Source organism: Coenobita brevimanus, chromosome 70, assembly GCF_032717465.1.
Source record: "Coenobita brevimanus isolate Jiangsu-jjx chromosome 70, ASM3271746v2, whole genome shotgun sequence".
Classification (NCBI taxonomy): Eukaryota; Metazoa; Arthropoda; class Malacostraca; order Decapoda; family Coenobitidae; genus Coenobita; species Coenobita brevimanus.
The window spans coordinates 40018240-40035395 of NC_137023.1; the positions used below are offsets into that span (position 1 = coordinate 40018240).

The following is a 17156-nucleotide window of genomic DNA, read 5'->3' on the forward strand; positions in this document are numbered from 1 at the left end:
AGATCCAATTAGCAATACGGAAGTTGAGTCTCAACTTTGAGCTCCCACACCATGACCTTGGCTAAAAATAGAATCGTAATGCAGTTTCAGAACTGAGTCTAATTATTATGAATAGAGAGACAAAGCAGAAATAAATACGTTTACAGATGGGGGAAAACGTATATTTTTTGTAATAACACGTTCATCTTTCTCTATCATTTTACATTCATCTTTATCATTTTACTTTTACCGGGTTATTCTCGTAATGTATGTTGCTGTCTCGCAAACAAGGTGATTGTGTGTGTTTTGCATGGGAGGAAAAAGATTATATTTTCTGTCTGGGTCGAGATAATGGGTGTAACTATGTGTTTTAAGGCGTGCTCATGAGCGAAAAAATCGTACATCCACTCCTCACGACAGCCCATGGTGAACTGACAGATGATATGTGAGAGGTTGAAGTCAAGGTCAGTCTCATGTCCCAGATTTTCATTCACTTCTCGATAGTTTTCACAGTTTTCTACAAGTTGCATTGCATCTAATGATCCAGACCACTACTGCAAACTTGAGCAAATAGGTAACGATACCAAGACAAAAATGTATTTTTCACTTATTATTGTGTCTTTTTTGTGTGTGTGCCTGTATTACATCATAATTGTAAACAGGTGGTTGTGTGTGTTTTGCAAGAGAGGACAAAGATGATATTTTCTGCCTGGGTTGAAATAATGGGTGTAGTTGTGCTTGTTTAGGCATGGCCAGGAGCGAAAAAATCAAAAATCCACTCCTCGCAGCAGCAGACTCTGAACTGCTTGATGGGGTGTATGGAAGTGTAGTACAGGTCAGTGTGAAGACGTTCAGAATGTTCGTTCACTTCCCCAAAATTTTTGCAGTTTTTTATAGGCCGCGCTCAAACAACGCCTGTAGCCATTTATCGGTTAAATGTCATTTGACGCCGGCGGCCAGGGAGGGGTTAAGGGAAAATTTCTGTTAAAACGAGTATACTGTAATTCCATTAACCCGTCATGTCCCGAGCTATTTCGCACCTCCGACACCCCCCAATCCCGAGCTATTTTGGAAAATTGTTTTTTTTGGTTTAAACCTCCGCCTTTGGTGAAAAACATCGAAAATTCATAGAGAAATCGCTCACCTGAAGTTTAAAATACTCGATACAGGTAGCAGTACCTCCTTACCTTACTGGGTTTTCTGTCAGGCTGGCTCCAAAGAAAATGAGTTCTGTTGGCGGGTAACTATTCCATACCACTCATAAATGGTATTTATTTATTTATTTGGTACGAAGTTATATGTAGTATGAGAGTATATTGCATTTCAAACAGTAATATAGGGATTATAAGCATTGTTTCACTGACTAACTCATCAACATACCTGACCTTTTTTGGTAACATTACCTGATCATCATTTCTGACTGTTTCTTCCTCTGATGCTATGTAAACTTTGTCCTCCACATTGTCATCAGTTGGGGAATCACTCTGGCCCTGAATGTCTTCATTGGCCAGGTCACTGGTAACAGGTGAATTGCTGAGACAATAGCGTGCGGGGGGAGGGGGGGAGGTTATGCAGTGTAAAGCATTGTCCCTGCCTGGCATCTTGTAGAAGAATAGATGAAGGTGTCCCATGTATATGTACCAAAAATCACGTGTGAAAATTGAAAATTGTGCAAATTATGAACCTTGCAATTGCACGACGTACCAGTACGTCGATGGGACTAGCTGTGACAAAATGTTGCAAAGTACCCATTCATCGATGGGATGCCTCGGGTTAAGGAAATTCCATATACAGTTATGGATTTATAGGGGGTATTAATTATGGGTTCTTTCTGCTGTGTGTAGCATTGAGAGTTAGCATACTTTGCTAGGTTTGGGTTGCCTTCAGGGATTTATTAGAAAATACCTCGAAATATTGGAAAATTTTCTCTTAGATTGAGCCTTCGTTATGGAACTCGATTTAGCAGAAAATTTGAGATAACGGATTGGGGGTTGACTGAATTAGTGCATTAAATCGAGCATCTACTGTATGTGGTGAGGTTGCTGCTAATTAATCCCTTCATTTCAATGACATTTTCAATCCTTTATTTTTGCTGCACTCAGACAAATTTCTTCATTCCCGAATACTGTATCTAAGTAAGAGTTATGTAAAGTGTATTTTCTCGCTGAATCATTCACCACATTCTGATAATTATTCTTAACATATGGAAAGTGCTGAATGAGGTGTCTTTCACTTCTAACTGTTTACTACATCCATGTTTTGGCAACAGAGAACTAATAACCCTACTGCATCAACACAAGCAGACATCCCCATGTTAGTAACCTCCTGAAAGCCATGCAGAGGGACTGTGATCCCAAAGGTGCTTGTGGTTCAGGCCCAATTGTGGATCATGCCTGAAAGGTTGGGGACACTGTGGAACTAGCCCTAAGAGTTGGACATCACCCTCCTTTCCTCAGCTACCAATCAATCAATCATTTCCTGTGGCACCCTCGGGGATGCATAGGGCCTCGATGAACTCACACCACCACATCCTATCTTGTGCTAACTCCTCAAGATCTCCCCAACACTCATCTCCAGCTTCCCGTCTCATTGTCCTCACCCACGTCTCTTTTGGCCTTCCTCTACCTCTCCTACCAGGTGCCACCCACCCTGGTGTACCTCGTACTATTCCCTGTCTCCTATACACATGTCCTAGCCACTTCCATCGTGAGAATCTAACATATTCATCGATCGGCTGCACTCCCGTTATTTCTCTAATTCTACTATTTGGTATCCTTTCCCACCACTTAACTCCTAATATTCTTCTAAGTGCTTTATTTTCAAACACCAAGAATTTATTTTCCATAGTCACTGTGCTGTACCAAGACTCGTGTCCATAAATTAAGATACTCCTAACCATTACCTTATAAAGTTTGATTTTTGTATGCACAGAGAAATTGTTATTATTCCAAATATTTTTAAGCATTCCCATTGCCTGATTAGCCTTCTTTAACCTTTCCTCGAATTCAAAGTTCAAAGAACCATCCTTGGCTAAATAAGTACCTAAATATTTAAACCTATCAACTTGCTTTACAACCATACCTCCAGTTACACATTCCTGCGCATTTTCCATATTCATATTGATTATTTCAGTTTTTCCACAATTAATAACCAAACCCACCTTGCGACCTTCACTCACCAAACAGTCCAACACTCTCTGCATCTCTTCTGGCCCATCACAAATCAAAACTATATCATCTGCATAATCTAAATCCAAAAGTTTCCTGTTCTCTCCCCAAAGTATACCTGCACCGGTTTCTGTTCCAACACATTTCATAATGTAATCAATGACCAATATAAATAGTAAAGGCGATAGAACACCACCTTGAATTACTCCGGACTTGACTTCAAACGAATCACTCAGACAACCATCAACCATCACTTTACAAAATGTGTCCTCATGCATGTTCATAATGACCCTCACAAACTCCTCTGGTATTCCATAATGTCTCAGCTACCAGCTTAGGTTTAGTTTGGGTGGAGTCACATTGACACATGCCCAGCTTGTTGATTAGGATCACATAATATAACACATAAAATAAAGCACTGTATAGCACATGACACTCTTAGATGCAGACTCAGCATCAGTGGTATAGGGAGCCTATGGGACAACCCTATAAGGGCAGTTGCTTACCTGAGGTCGACAGGTCTACTTAGTGAGACAGACCAGGATTGAGCAACAAAAACAACAACATCCGTAACATAGAGAGGATACTGAGGTTAAATTTTTGATAAAAATTGCTAAGAAATTGATGTCATGAAATCTCCAAAGCTGTGTAGACTATAACACTACATAATGAAGCAGATGCAATGTTGAAGGACAGAACTTAATGCCTGAGGTATGTATGTAGATGCACATGATAAGTGTTACACCTTTTCAACTGGGTGGTTGACTGAATGGCATTACTGTTCGTGTTGTTAGAGCAAGTTCAGGGAGATGAAATGTAATTGTGGGAGCATTAGTCCTGTGAGATTGAACCTGCACTTGAAAAGGATTGAGTGAAGAGTTATTGGATGTATTTAATTCACTTAGCATTCTTTATATATATATATGCATATATATATATATATATATATATATATATATATATATATATATATATATACACACACACACTATGTTTTTTACCCCGTTTAAACTTTGGAGTGGGATACGGGATTAAGATGTTGTTGCTGCTGTTGGAAATGCTAATATGTTGCGTGGTAATACAGTACCTTTTGAATTATTTAACAAGATATCTTTAGATATGTAAATGATAAAATTATATGATTGTTGGTTAAATAATTGTGTACTGTTTTACTCATTGCAGAAATAAATGCATGTAGATTAAATGAATGTTTGTCATTCACTGCATAACAAATATGAAATTAAATTGTGAAATTTAATTAATTGTTAAATTTAATTAATGTTCTCCATTAATGTTATCAAAATATTTAATGATGAACTGAATACCACCTGTTTAAACAATTATTTATTTCCAGGAAGAAAAGAAAACTCTGAAGGAACGCCTGCAGGCAATACAAGAAGTGACAGCCCAGGTTCAGAATGCTATTGGCTTCATTGCATCACTGATTGAGAGCTGCAGGAAGTGAGTGACTGACCTGGAATATATTGAAAACTCTTGTTGTTGTAGTAGTAGTAGTAGTAGTTGATCCCTAGGCAGTCAGGCCAAACAGCCCCGAGTCCCTTAGGAAGGCCATGGCCGAGGCCAGGCTTTCCCACAGAGCTCTCAAAGAGTGTATGTTGTGTTGTTGGCGTAGGTGATTGTGTGCAGTGCAGTCTTCCATAATGTGCTTAATAGTGTGGGGTGCTGGACAGGCATCGGCGAAGGAGTCATCCAGCCTCTTCTGGTAACTTAAGAGGGCTGGATGGTGCCCACACCTCGGCCTGGCCAGGTGGACCCTGTCCTCACGAGGAAGATAGGATTCAGAAGGGTGGATGTCAGGAGGCCATGCATGCAGCTGTGTGTTGTCTTTAAGTGACTGAATGGAGCGGCGAGTGATCTGAGTGTGGATATGCTTCTGGAAGCTGGTCTGAGGTGGGTGAGGGGGGAGAGATGACAGTATTTGCTTATGGTATCGTGTGCTGGGTGTTGTTTTGATGTTCCCTGGTGTGGGTGGATGTGCTGTCATATACTGTAGTGGATGTTGTGGGTTTGTGGAGGCTGCAGCAAGAAACTGGGTGCCTCTCGTATCTAGGTGATCCTAGACTTTGAGGACTTTGGTTTCTTGATGTAGGTGGTCTGTGGGTGTAGTAGCTGTGCAGCCTGTGATTATTTTTAAGACCTTGTTCTGTATGGTCTGTAGAGTGTTGTGTGTTTTGTTAAGGTTAGAAGCCCAGGCAGGGCTTGCATAATTCATCACTGAATGTATGTATTGTTTGTATACTGTGGTGGTGGTTTCTTTGTTGTGTCCAAATGTTGTATGGGCAAGTGACCTCAAGGCATTGAGTCTTGGTGTTATTTTATTTTTAATGTTTGTGATGTGTTGTTTAAATGACCTTGATGTATTGTATGTTACACCAAGGATTTTGTGTGTGTGTGTGTGTGGTAGGGGAGTGTTGTTTATGATGAGGTGTGGGATGTGACTGTGTTCTGCTGTCCAGTTTGTGAGAAGAGTCACTGTAGATTTGGCTGGGGCTATTTTGAGCCTGTTTGTGGTGAACCATTCGTGTAGTGTGTTGAGGTAAGGTTGAATGATGTATGCAGCTGTGTTTGAGTTTTGGTGTGTACATTTAAGTGTTATATCATCTGCATAGGAAGTTATGTGTATCTGTGGTGTGTGGGGTGTGGGTAAGTCGTGCATGTATAGGTTAAAGAGTGTAGGGGACAAAACAGATCCTTGGGGGATGCCGTTTGTGAAGTTTCTGATGTTAGAAGACTGACCGGCAAATGTTACGTGTGCACATCTGCCTGCTAAGTAGTTTGCCAGCCATCTTTTTGTGTTATTGTGCATGTTTGTGTTGAGTATTTTGTTTGTGAGGTTGTGGCGGGGGATGGCATCAAAAGCTTTGCTAATGTCTAGTGTGAGTAAGAGTGTTCTGTGTGGTGGCCTAGCTGAATTCATGCCATCGAAAACTCTCTGTGTAAGGTCTGTAAGAAGGGTGTTTGTGGAGTGTAGTGGCCTAAAGCCATGTTGTGACTGGGTTAGGGGAATGTGAGGTGTGACTAGTTGTAGAAGTAGTCGTTCAGTGACTTTAGATGGGGTGCAGAGGAGTGTGATGGGGCAGTGTGAGGAGGGTAACGTGGGGTCTTTGTTGGGTTTAGGGATAGTGATGATACTGCCATGCTTCCAGATGTTGGGTATTATGTTGTGTGAGTAGCTGTAGTTTGACATGTTGGTGAGTGCTTGTATGCCTTGTGGTCCTAGGTGTTTAAGTTGAATGTTGCTTATGTTGTCTGGTCCACAGGCAGATGAGTGCTTGAGGTTGTTAATGATGTGCTTCGTCTGGTTGTATGTGAAAGGTGCGTAGTCTGGGTCTGTGGGGAACAGTCTCTCACGTCGGATGATACGTCGGTCTTCGGGATGGGGGTTTAGATGGCTGACTTGTGAAAAGTGATTGATGAGAGTGTTTGCTTGTTGTTTGTTTGAGGGTAAGGTGTCTGTTGTTGTGATGGCAGCGTGTGATTGTGTGGTGTTACTGTTGGAAAGTGTGATGCTGTTTAGTGTTTTGTAGAGTTTGCTGATGTTTGTTTTGTGGTCAAGTGTTTGGAGGTAATTTTTCTAGTTTAGTGTTTGCTGTTCTGATATTTTACTGTTTGTTTGAGTGTTGAGTTCTTGTATTTGTTGTATGGTGTCTTGTGTATGGGGTGTTGGGGAGTGTTGCAGTGTGTCCCATTGTCTGATGAGGCCTTGAATTTCTGGTGTGAAGTTGGGGTTGTGTCTCTTTCTGTTGCCTCTAGGGATGTGTCTTTTGTCTGCATTTTGTATAATTGTATTGAAGGTGTGCACAGCGGTGTTGATGTTTGTGATGGGTGTACTGTTTAGTGTTTCGAGATGTTGTTCTGTTTCAATTACAAAGGCCTCCCAGTTGGCTTTCTTATAATTAGTGAATGTGTGTTTGTGGCCAGCTGGGGTGATTCTGGTTTTGGTAGTGATGATGATTGGGAGGTGATCAGGGCCTAGGGTTTTGACCACTTTCCATGATGTAGTGGGGGCGAGGTTTGGGGAGCAGAAGGTGATGTCTGGAGATGATGGGAGGAAGAGGGCTTGGCGTGGAATATGGGTATGTTGGTCTAGACTGTTTAGTATGAAAAGGTGGTCTCTCTGGGATTGTAGTACCAGCCCTCTGTCTGTGTCAGGGTTGTTGACATGCCAGGCCGACGACTTGGTGTTGAAATCACCACCCAGGATGATGTTGGGTATGTTTGTGATGTGGTGTATCTGTGGAGAGTAATTGTGTGGTACTGTAGGGGACGACTGGGGGGGAATGTATGTGTTAGTGATTGTTATGTGTGATTTGTTGCCAGTGCGTATTTTAATTGATTGTATTTCTGTTGTGGTGTCACGTGGGGGGAGAAGGGACTTTGTGTGTGCACTGGTATCTACAAAGTTGATAGATTTGTGTACCAGGGTGATGAGTCCACCACCACCGCTGTCGGCCCGGTCTTGTCGAATGGTGGTGAAGTTATGAAATGTCGGTGTTTTCTGTGCTCTGTAGTTTTGTTTCTTGTAAGATGGCAATGTGTATGTTCTGTTGTTTGATGAATTATGTGAGTTCATGTATTTTGGTGTTTATGCCATCTGTGTTTAACTGAAGGATGTTTATGTTGTGTGTGCGATGTGTGTTGGCTGCTGCAGCACGTGGGGAGGTGGTGTGGGTGGAGGGGAAGGGGTAGGAGGAGGTTGTGATGGAGGTAAGGGTTGAGGTGGATTAGGATGGGTTGGAATGGGAGGAGTTGGGGGACTGGATGGTGTGGGAAGGGTCAGTGGGTTTGGCTGTGGAGGTGTGAAGGAAGTAGGAGTAGGACTGGAAGGGGGGTTGATGGGTGGGGGGAAGGAGCATAAGGAGCAGGTCCAGGTGTTTGTGTAATGTTTTCTGGATGCAAGTGTTGTGCATGTGTAATGGGTCCAGTTCTTGCAGGAATTGCACTGAACTGAACCCTTTGTCTGTCGGCTCGACATGATAGGTTTTGAGCATGTTAGACATATGTATTTGTTAGTGGGTCCTGGATTGCTTTCAATGTCCCCGGCTAGAAGAAGTCGTCAAGAAATGACAGCCAGGGAGTCATTTCTCGGTGTAGAAAAAACGGTATTGTTGTGTGTGTTGTGTTGGGAGATGTGGTACTTCCCCGGGCGACCAAACCCACTCCCAGGTACTCAAGCCCCGTGAGGGGCCGGGGGGGTTTGCGGTGGTTTGGCCCCCATGCTGTCCTCCTCTTCTGTTCGACAGCCTCTGGGGGGTAGACCCACAACGAAGACGCCACCGCTCCAGGTCCACTCTTGTTGTTGTTGCTGCTGCTGCTGTTCTCTCAGTCACAGGAAACTGGTCACCTCAGCAGGGCACTTCCAGAGAGCTTTTGTTTAGGTTATAGTGCAGATTTGTCATTGTGGGAGTGAAGTAAGAGCTGTATAATACCATTGTATTTGATAATCTAAATGAATTGTTCCTTAACCCCTTCCGTACAGTAATATCTTTTATTCTTGTTAAGTGAGGTACTCATTAATTGAAGGGGTTAGAAACTATCTTCATGCACCTCTTTAGTCTTTTATATTTTATTCCTGCTTCTGCTGTCGCAGATGATATACAGCTGCCGCAAATTGACTTAGGACCTCCCCCCACAAGGTATTAAAAAGCACAGAAATCATAGTACCTGTACAGTATATCACAATGTTTGTTCATGAAATGCCATTCATTAATATGAAACCATGTCTCCCTTGTTTTTCAGGACCAGTTGGATGCATTTTGGCATGGAATCGTTTAGATCTCTAAAGTATCTAAGGACATTTTTTTGCACCAAACATTTGTCAGTTCAGTCTTGAGGTTGTCCAGATTGGGTGTCTTCTTCTGTGCCATGATTTCATCTTTGCTCAGCAGTTTTCTATCGGATTTAGATGCGGACTGTTGCCAGGCCAGTTGAGGACCTCAATTTGATTATCCTGAAGCCATTTTGTCACCTTTCTTGACTTGTGACATGGAGCTGAATTGTGCTTGAAAAAGTCACACCCATGAATAGCAAAAATGTTTAATAAGTGATCTTTCAGAACTTGAATGTACTGGCCACCATTCATCATCAGGTTCTTAGGAAGGAAGTAGATGCCTCCTCTTCCCATTTCACCTGAGAAACACCCCCATAATGTTACTGATTGTGGGTGCTTAACAGTCGGCACCGTTTAAGCAGGGTCATATCGACTGCGGGAGGCAGGGCAACGAACCTTGGCAGAACGCACCTGGAACACTTGAAATGTGCTTTCATCGGAAAACATAACTTTTCTCCTCTCATCCAATGTCCATTGTGCATACTTCTTGGCAAACTGAATGCACTGCTTCTTCGTGTGGTCAGTGAGAAGCGGTTTCTTGGCAGCAGTGCAGCTTGGCAAACCCAGCTCCTTCTGGAAGCGGTGTTGGGATGTTGGAATTAAGACATCCTTTAACAGCTGGGGATGCATTCTCTTCAATTCAGCTGCTGTCAGTCAAGGATTCTTGATTGCTTCCCTCTTCAGAAGCCTGTCTGTACCTCTGGAAGTCCTCTTCTTTCCACCGCCATGCTTGTGCTCTGGTATGACATCAGGTGGCAGGCTGCACACTGCAGCAAGAATCTTCATGACGGTCGACTTTGCGCATCCAGTACATTCACAAATCGTGTTGATAGGGACATTATCCTTCTTCCATGCAATGATATGGACCCTCTCATCCCTTGAGTAGTACTTTCCAGGCATGACAACTTGACTCTAGGAAAATAACAGGGCAAATAGTAATGCATATGATAAAAGAGGGAGGTGCAAGCTTGGAGCGACTGGGACATATACTCCCACTCTTGCTGCTGGGCAAGCACTGATGTGCTGAGTGTTTCATCACCTCCTGCCAACACCAGAGGAGTTGCCACTTACTTCTTGCCCAAAAAATTCACATGGTAGAGGTGGAAACACAAAGCAAAGACAGACAACTCTCCCATAGCAATTCTGTGTGTAGGTCCGAAGTCAGTTTGCGGTGGTTGTAACTCAGCTTAGGGAAGACATCCATAGATTTAATAGGTTAAAACACTTTGTTTATTCCTGCAGAAAGTTGCCATCATATGTAGTATATTTGTCACTTCTGCCTCCAGATTATGTTACTCAGCTGAAGAGGGAACAAATATAGTGAAGGAGTTGTCTTTTGAACAAAAATGATACAAATACTTCTTAATACTGCCCCTCACATGTCATCATCATAATTAGCCTGTGTCAGGTGGCTTTGGTTTAATTACTTCTCTTTCCCCACTCAGACCTCTTCTGTCTCAGCCTTCCATATTAACTTTTTGGTGGCATTCCTTTGCTGGCTGGTGATGTTTGATGGTTTTTAAAGCCTACACACAACCTTCTTTCATATTCATCAAATATCCCCCTTGTAACCCCTTCCAGGCTGATTCTTTTTAAGATAATTTACATCCGGTGAGCCATTGTTTGATAACCAGTGTAAATTATATGTCATATGCAGCATGCAGCTTTGCCCAAGCAGACCTTCATTGTGCCGTGTATGAGGTCTGCAGCATGGCAAGGTTTAATATCCTCTCTATTTTTTTTTTTTTTTTTTTTTTTTTTTTTTTTAAGCCCACTTCACTGGGTATACTGTTGATTAGTTTTTTTTCTGTCATGCTTTTCTCTTTTCTTGAATTCTGAATTGTACCTAACATCACCTTAAAGTCTGTACATTCTTCCCCCTCCTCTTTTTTTTTTTTTTCCATCAGAAATCTTCCCATAGCCTAAGTAAATCTTCTCTCTTATATATCCTGCAGACTTTTACCTTTCTGGTGCCATCTCATTTGTGGCACCTGATCTTAGTGTTGACTATGGCCAACAAATAACCTTCCTCCATATTATATCAGAATATCACCACAGTTTAACCATTCTCTCTCTCTCTCTCTCTCTCTCTCTCTCTCTCTTTTCCCTTCAACTTTTTGTGCCATTTTGACCAACCAGATTCTTATTTTTTTCAGCACATTCAACTTCTCAGTGCCATTTTTGTCATGGCTGCTGATACTGGTACTGTTAGTGGGGACAGTGGTTTTGTACTATGTGCCAATCCGCTACCTGGTCATGGGATGGGGTGTCAACAAGTTCACCCGCAAGCTCATCCGCCCCCATTCTGTCATCAACAACGAGCTTGTGGACTTCCTGTCCCGGGTACCGGATGATGAGATACTAGTAAGTTGAGTAAGGGGGATGCGTATATACATTCTGACATGCATACATATGCATATATACGTACATACAAACAGTACACTCAATCCTTGAGTACCGCGGGCAATAGGGACTGGACAAGGGCCGTGGTACCCAAATCCGCGTCACTCAGACAATATGTTTACATGTATAATGGTACAATGTGTTCTGGCAACTTTCCAAAACTCTCACTTTTACCCCTTCATACCACCTAACCCCACGTAAATTACCCCCACTTGCACTCACCATCAGGTAAAACATTGAAAGAGATATAACTGTTGTAATTAAAAACATCAATGGTATTAAAAATAGCATTAACAAAAATAAAAGTTGGGATGGGTACCATTTTTATTTTCCTCCCATCCCCCAACTCCAATGTTGTTGTCAAAGTTTCGCCTTCTCTCATATCATGTGGCTTTCAGGAGAGACCTTAGGCCATATGGTTAGACAAAAATTTATGGGTATGGCAGTTTTAGAGTACGAAATAGAACGAAAATTTGTGCTAACAAGAAAAAATTACTTTAATCCGTGTGTTCTCGTGAGTTAGCGTTCAGTTTCACATTTTTCGTTTGATATCGCGTTTCCCAACGCATTTCTGATAAACTAAACATATGGCTAAACTGCTCAATCAGTTCGAAATGTGTTGGGAAGAGCGATACCGAACGAAGAGTAATGTGTTGGGAAGAGCGATACCGAACGAAGAATGTGAAACGGAACGCTAACTCAGGAGAACACATGGATGAAAGAGTACCTTTTTTCTGGTTTGCAAACATTTTCGCTCCATTTTGTTCCCTAAAACAGCCAGACCCGTAAATTTTAGTCTAACTATACAGCCTAACGTCTCTCCCGAAGGCCACATGATACGAGAAGGCGAAACTTTGACAACAACTTTGGGGTTGGGGGGCGGGAGTAAAATACCGTGGAGCTACGTATCAACAAAAGGGTACTCAGTGGAGGTGGTGTTGACCCAGTTCAACTTCTGTTTTTGTTAATGCCATTTTTAATACCACTGATGTTTTTAATTACAACAGTTATATCTCTTTCAGTGTTTTACCTGATGGTGCGTATAGGTGGAGGTAAATACGTGGGGTAAGATGGTAAAAAGGGGTAAAAGTGAGAGTTTGCTTTCTCTGATGCTTCACATAACGCCCTATAAGCTTCTCAGTCAGTTTCAGGACAACATATAAACCTTCACAGCTGCCAGGATTGCATCACTTCCTACGCACGATCTTTATCTTCTCCCTGTCCTTCCAAATCGTTATGATGGTGCTTTTCTTTTATGCTATAGTTTTTCTTTTTTTCTTTTGCCATTTTGGTATTTGTACGCTTAAAGCAGTGGAAGAACCTTACCAATTCAGTTCATATTCCTCCAGTTTGTTTTCTGTATTTTTCTGACTATTTTCAGGGTGGTAAATTACCTTTTCCTGCTGAAAAATTTCCCACTTTTTATCATCACGTTCCTTGTCTTGATGTACTCAAAGGTGATTTTCGTCTCCCAACTTCCCAACTGGATGCTACGTTAGGTTAGGTTAAATTATAAGGTATAGTTAAGCTAGGTTAGGTCAGGTTTAAACACTTGGGTTAGGACAGGCCCTAATTTCGCCGTAACCCTGATGTGTCAAACAAGTTGACAGCGGAATACAACTTAAAACGACGGGGGAAACAGATTTAGTATGAAACGTTTATTTACCTCCCAGAAGTAATCCGACAAACATAAGACTATCAGGAAGAAGAACGAAGAATGTGAAACTGAATGCTCACTTACACGAGCAGAAGTATTTTGTGTGTGTGTGTGTGTGTGTGTGTGTGTGTGTGTGTGTGATTAGCAAACATTTTTGTTCAGTTTCGTCTCCTAAAACTCGAAACCCATATGAGTGTGAGGTAGAGTCTGTGAGACGCGAGAAAGGACTTGATAGCCGTATGCTCAGTCGGTCCTAAATGTGTTGGGAAGCACGAAACTGAACGAAAAATGTGGAACTGAACACTAACAAGAACACATAGATGAAAGTATTTTTTTCTAATTAGCAAACATTTTCGTTCCATTTCGTCCCCTAAAACTGCGAAACCCAGTATGAGTGTGGAGTGGAACTAGGTGAAGCATGAGAAAGGATTGCTAACAGTATGCTCAGTTAGTTGGAAGTGTTGGGAAGCATTAAATCGAACGAAGAATGTGGAACTGAACGCTACGATAACACATGGACGAAAGAGTAACTTTTCCTCTAATTAGCAAACATTTTCGTTCCATTTCGTTCCTTAAAACTGCAAAATCCATGATAATTGTGGGTAAGAACTAGATGAGGCATGAGAAAGGACTGATAACCATATGCCCAGTTGGTCCAAAATGTGTTGGGAAGCATGAAATCAAACGAAGAATGTGGAACTGGACTGTAACTTATGAGAACGCAAGGATTTTTTTTTTTTTTTTTTTTCTGATTAGCATACATTGTCGTTCCATTTTGTCCCCTGAAATTGCCGAAACCCATAAATTTCATCAAACCGTTCGGCCTTGAGTTTGCCCAGAAAACATATTTCCATTCTGCATGCGTATTCATAAAAACCACCAGGAACCCTCAGCCAGGAACAACGCTTGCCCATTCGTTTCAAAATAACCTTAGGTTTTCACGAAAATATGCCCACTGTGCTTCCCAGGCAAAATTTCAGCAACCTAACCTGCCCTAACCTATCCCATCTCACTAGGGCTGTTTGGCTGAGGTGGCTGGCTGTGGTACTGAGATAAATACCCATACAGAATGGAAATATGCGTCCAGGAAACGTACCCAGAGGTTAGAGGGTGACGTCATAGCGCGCGGCTTTCAAATTTCGTCCCCAGGCCAGCTGACTTCCCATGTGAGCTCGAGTTTTTCCGCATGTTGACATGACTTGTCTCATTATGCTGACCGCGTTAGAACAAAAACGTGTTACTCAGCCACATGTTACTTAAGGATTGAGTGTATATACATACATACATATGAACATACATTTTGAAAGACAGTGATCCATGTTTGTTTGGGTCAGCCATGTTCACCTAGTGAAACCTCGCAAGTTGAATGTTTTTCCCAAACCCTGATGTGTCTTCTCAGAACTTTATCCAGTATTTTCATAGGTCTGCACAACGCTTCACCCAGTTACCTTTTTGCATTTTCTTCACATGTCCAGACCATGTCAGTCTACTAATAGGTATCCATCCGTCAGTCCATCATCCAATCCTATATCATCCCATGAGGAGCGTAGGAACCTGGAGCTAGGCAAGTTGGTCCTGACATTTAAGATGAGAGTGACCAGCCTCACTCATCCCTGAGTGGCATTACATGAGCAGTAAACCCTAACCTCCCCATGGATATAAACCTGCACTGGCTCAGTGCGATTGGAGCTCCATAATTACCCATTTAACCACCAGGCGTCATAATCTGGTTGTATGCTTACCACCCAGCATAGTAAATGGCTTCCTGGTGTACAAGAAACCATTTGGCTTGTCACTTAGTGTAGAGTCACCCATAGGCAGAAGGAAGAGGAAAGAATGAAGGAAAGAAAGACAGAAGAGGGAGTGTAAAGTCACCCATAGGCAGAAGAAAGAGGAAAGAATGAAAGAAAGACAGAAGAGGAAGGAAAGAAGAGAGTATATTCAGTCCTTTAGCATCCCATTAACCTCAGCCATCAGAACATTTCCCAGTGGCATTGAAAATTATATGGCATTAGCCAGTTTGACATAGATAATTCATCCACCTAGGTTTAAAGATTTATTCTATAAAATTGTATGGTGTTAGCATGAGTGATAAGATATTATCTACACAGTGTTCTGGTCTGTAATGTGACAGTATGCTTTTATCTCACCCTTCTCATTTGGTATGGTTATATTTACAGACAGTGTCACCCATAACTACCCATGTTGCAGCCTACCAAAGAAGAATAGATTTTTTTTTTTTACACAATAAAGCATTTAACTTCCTTACCTAGAGCCCCATTTTGACCAATAGATGCATCACCTTCCAACCATTTCTTGTGCGGGCAGTTGCACTAACTTTTGTGCCACCAGCGCTAATCACAACACTCTGGAGCCACATTTTCTGTGGCAATCTCCTTTGAGTGAGTGGGTGGTGATTTTATTTTTTTTTTCCTAAACCATAGTGATTGAGGACATTGGTAGGTGATCTAGATATTGTAAAAGATATGCAATCACTTAGATTTGAGGGGAAAAAAATAGCAAAGGAGGGATGAGGGATGGATTATGGCACTGAGTATTGGAAGTGTGTGTAAAGTTGGTTTTGTAGTATATCCATCCATCATCCAATCCTGCGTTGCCTCATGAGGAGCATAGGAGCCCGGGGCTAGGCAGTTGGTCCTGACATTTAAGATGAGAGTGACTAACCTCACTCATCCCTGAGTGGCATTACGTGAGCAGTAAACCCCAACCATCCCTTGGATATAAACCTTCACCGGCTCAGTCCGATTGGAGCACAATAATTACCCACTAAACCACCAGGTGCCAAAATCAGGTTATATGGTTACCACCCAGCTTAGTAAATAGTTTCCTGGTGTACAGGAAACCATTTGGCTTGTCATTCATGTAGAGTCACCCATAGGCAGAAGGAAAAGGAAAGAATGAAGGAATGAAAGACAGAAGAGGAAGTGTAAAGTCACCCGTAGGCAGAAGGACGAGGAAAGAATGAAGGAAAGAAAGATAGAAGAAGATGGAAGGAAAGAAGGATGGAGGAGAGGACAGGGCAGACACCCGAGAGCAGCACTACACTGAGTGAGTGGATGGTGAGCGCCCCCACCTACCACAAAATGCTTTGTATTAAATTATACTACATCTCATGATAAGATGTTGTTGATTAGTCTTAATACTGAGCTAGTAATGCTGGAGGTGTGTTTGTTTTGTTTTGTCTTTCAGTACCCACTTCCACACTTTAGTTGGAAACATATTTAGGATGATGTAAAATCTTACAGTAAACTAATTGTGTCAGTCTGTTGATCAGTTTATTTAATGTCCAACTCCTAACCCCAGAAGTTATCCATGATGTTATAATATGCACATTCCATCGTCAGCGTGACTGTCGTGAGCTGAAACTCATCAAAGACCCCCATGATGACAAGCGGAGAGATCATCGCAAGAAGAAACAGAGCTAATACACTGCAACTCAGCCCCTTCCTCACACAACACACCATGAGAGGAGACACATAAGACTATGTTGAAAGGATTCATGAAGGAAACTGTATGTCAAGAAGAAAAAAGGATTGAAAGGTATAGGGAGGAAGTAGATGTAGGGAGATGTTTTGAAGAGAGTAGGTTATAGGGAGGAAGGAATGAAGAGATATGGCGTAGACATAGGGAGGATGTAGATGTAAGGAGAAGTATGTAGAAAGTAGATGGAATGAGAAGTACATGTATTAAAGAGAGTAGATATAGGGAGAAAGGAATGGAGAAGCATTTAAGAGAATAGAGGGAGGAAAGGATGGAGAAGCATTTAAGAGAGAAGATATAGGGAGAAAGAGATGATGAAATATTTAAAGAGTAGATGTAGGGAAGCTGAGGAAGGAGAACTGAAATTGATAATACAAAAAAGAGGAAAATAGTGTTTCATTAGAGTGAGTGTTATGAAGATATGTTGAAATGAAGAAGAAAGGAAAGTGGAGATCAAAAGAAGCACGGTGAGACTGGTATAGGGAGAGAGATTAAAAGAGTTTACTGTGGGAAGGTGAGTGATAAAAAGAGGAAGAGGGAGAGATAGAGACCATTAGAAGTGAAGACTAATGGAAGGGTGCTGCACTGAAATATGAAC

At 41.9% G+C, this 17156-nt stretch overlaps 1 protein-coding gene across 1 annotated transcript in view; it reads left to right on the top strand.

Annotated features, from left to right (window-relative positions):
* Nucleotides 1-16585, top strand: part of Mctp (multiple C2 domain and transmembrane region protein) — a 674963-nt gene extending 658378 nt beyond the window's left edge. Inside the window, exons 23-25 of the mRNA XM_080277510.1 lie at nt 4501-4607; nt 11154-11361; nt 16423-16585. Coding sequence (XP_080133636.1) covers nt 4501-4607; nt 11154-11361; nt 16423-16503 — 396 coding nt within the window. The 3' untranslated portion in view covers nt 16504-16585. The remainder of the gene's footprint in view (nt 1-4500; nt 4608-11153; nt 11362-16422) is intronic.
* The last annotated feature ends 571 nt before the right edge of the window (nt 16586-17156 follow it).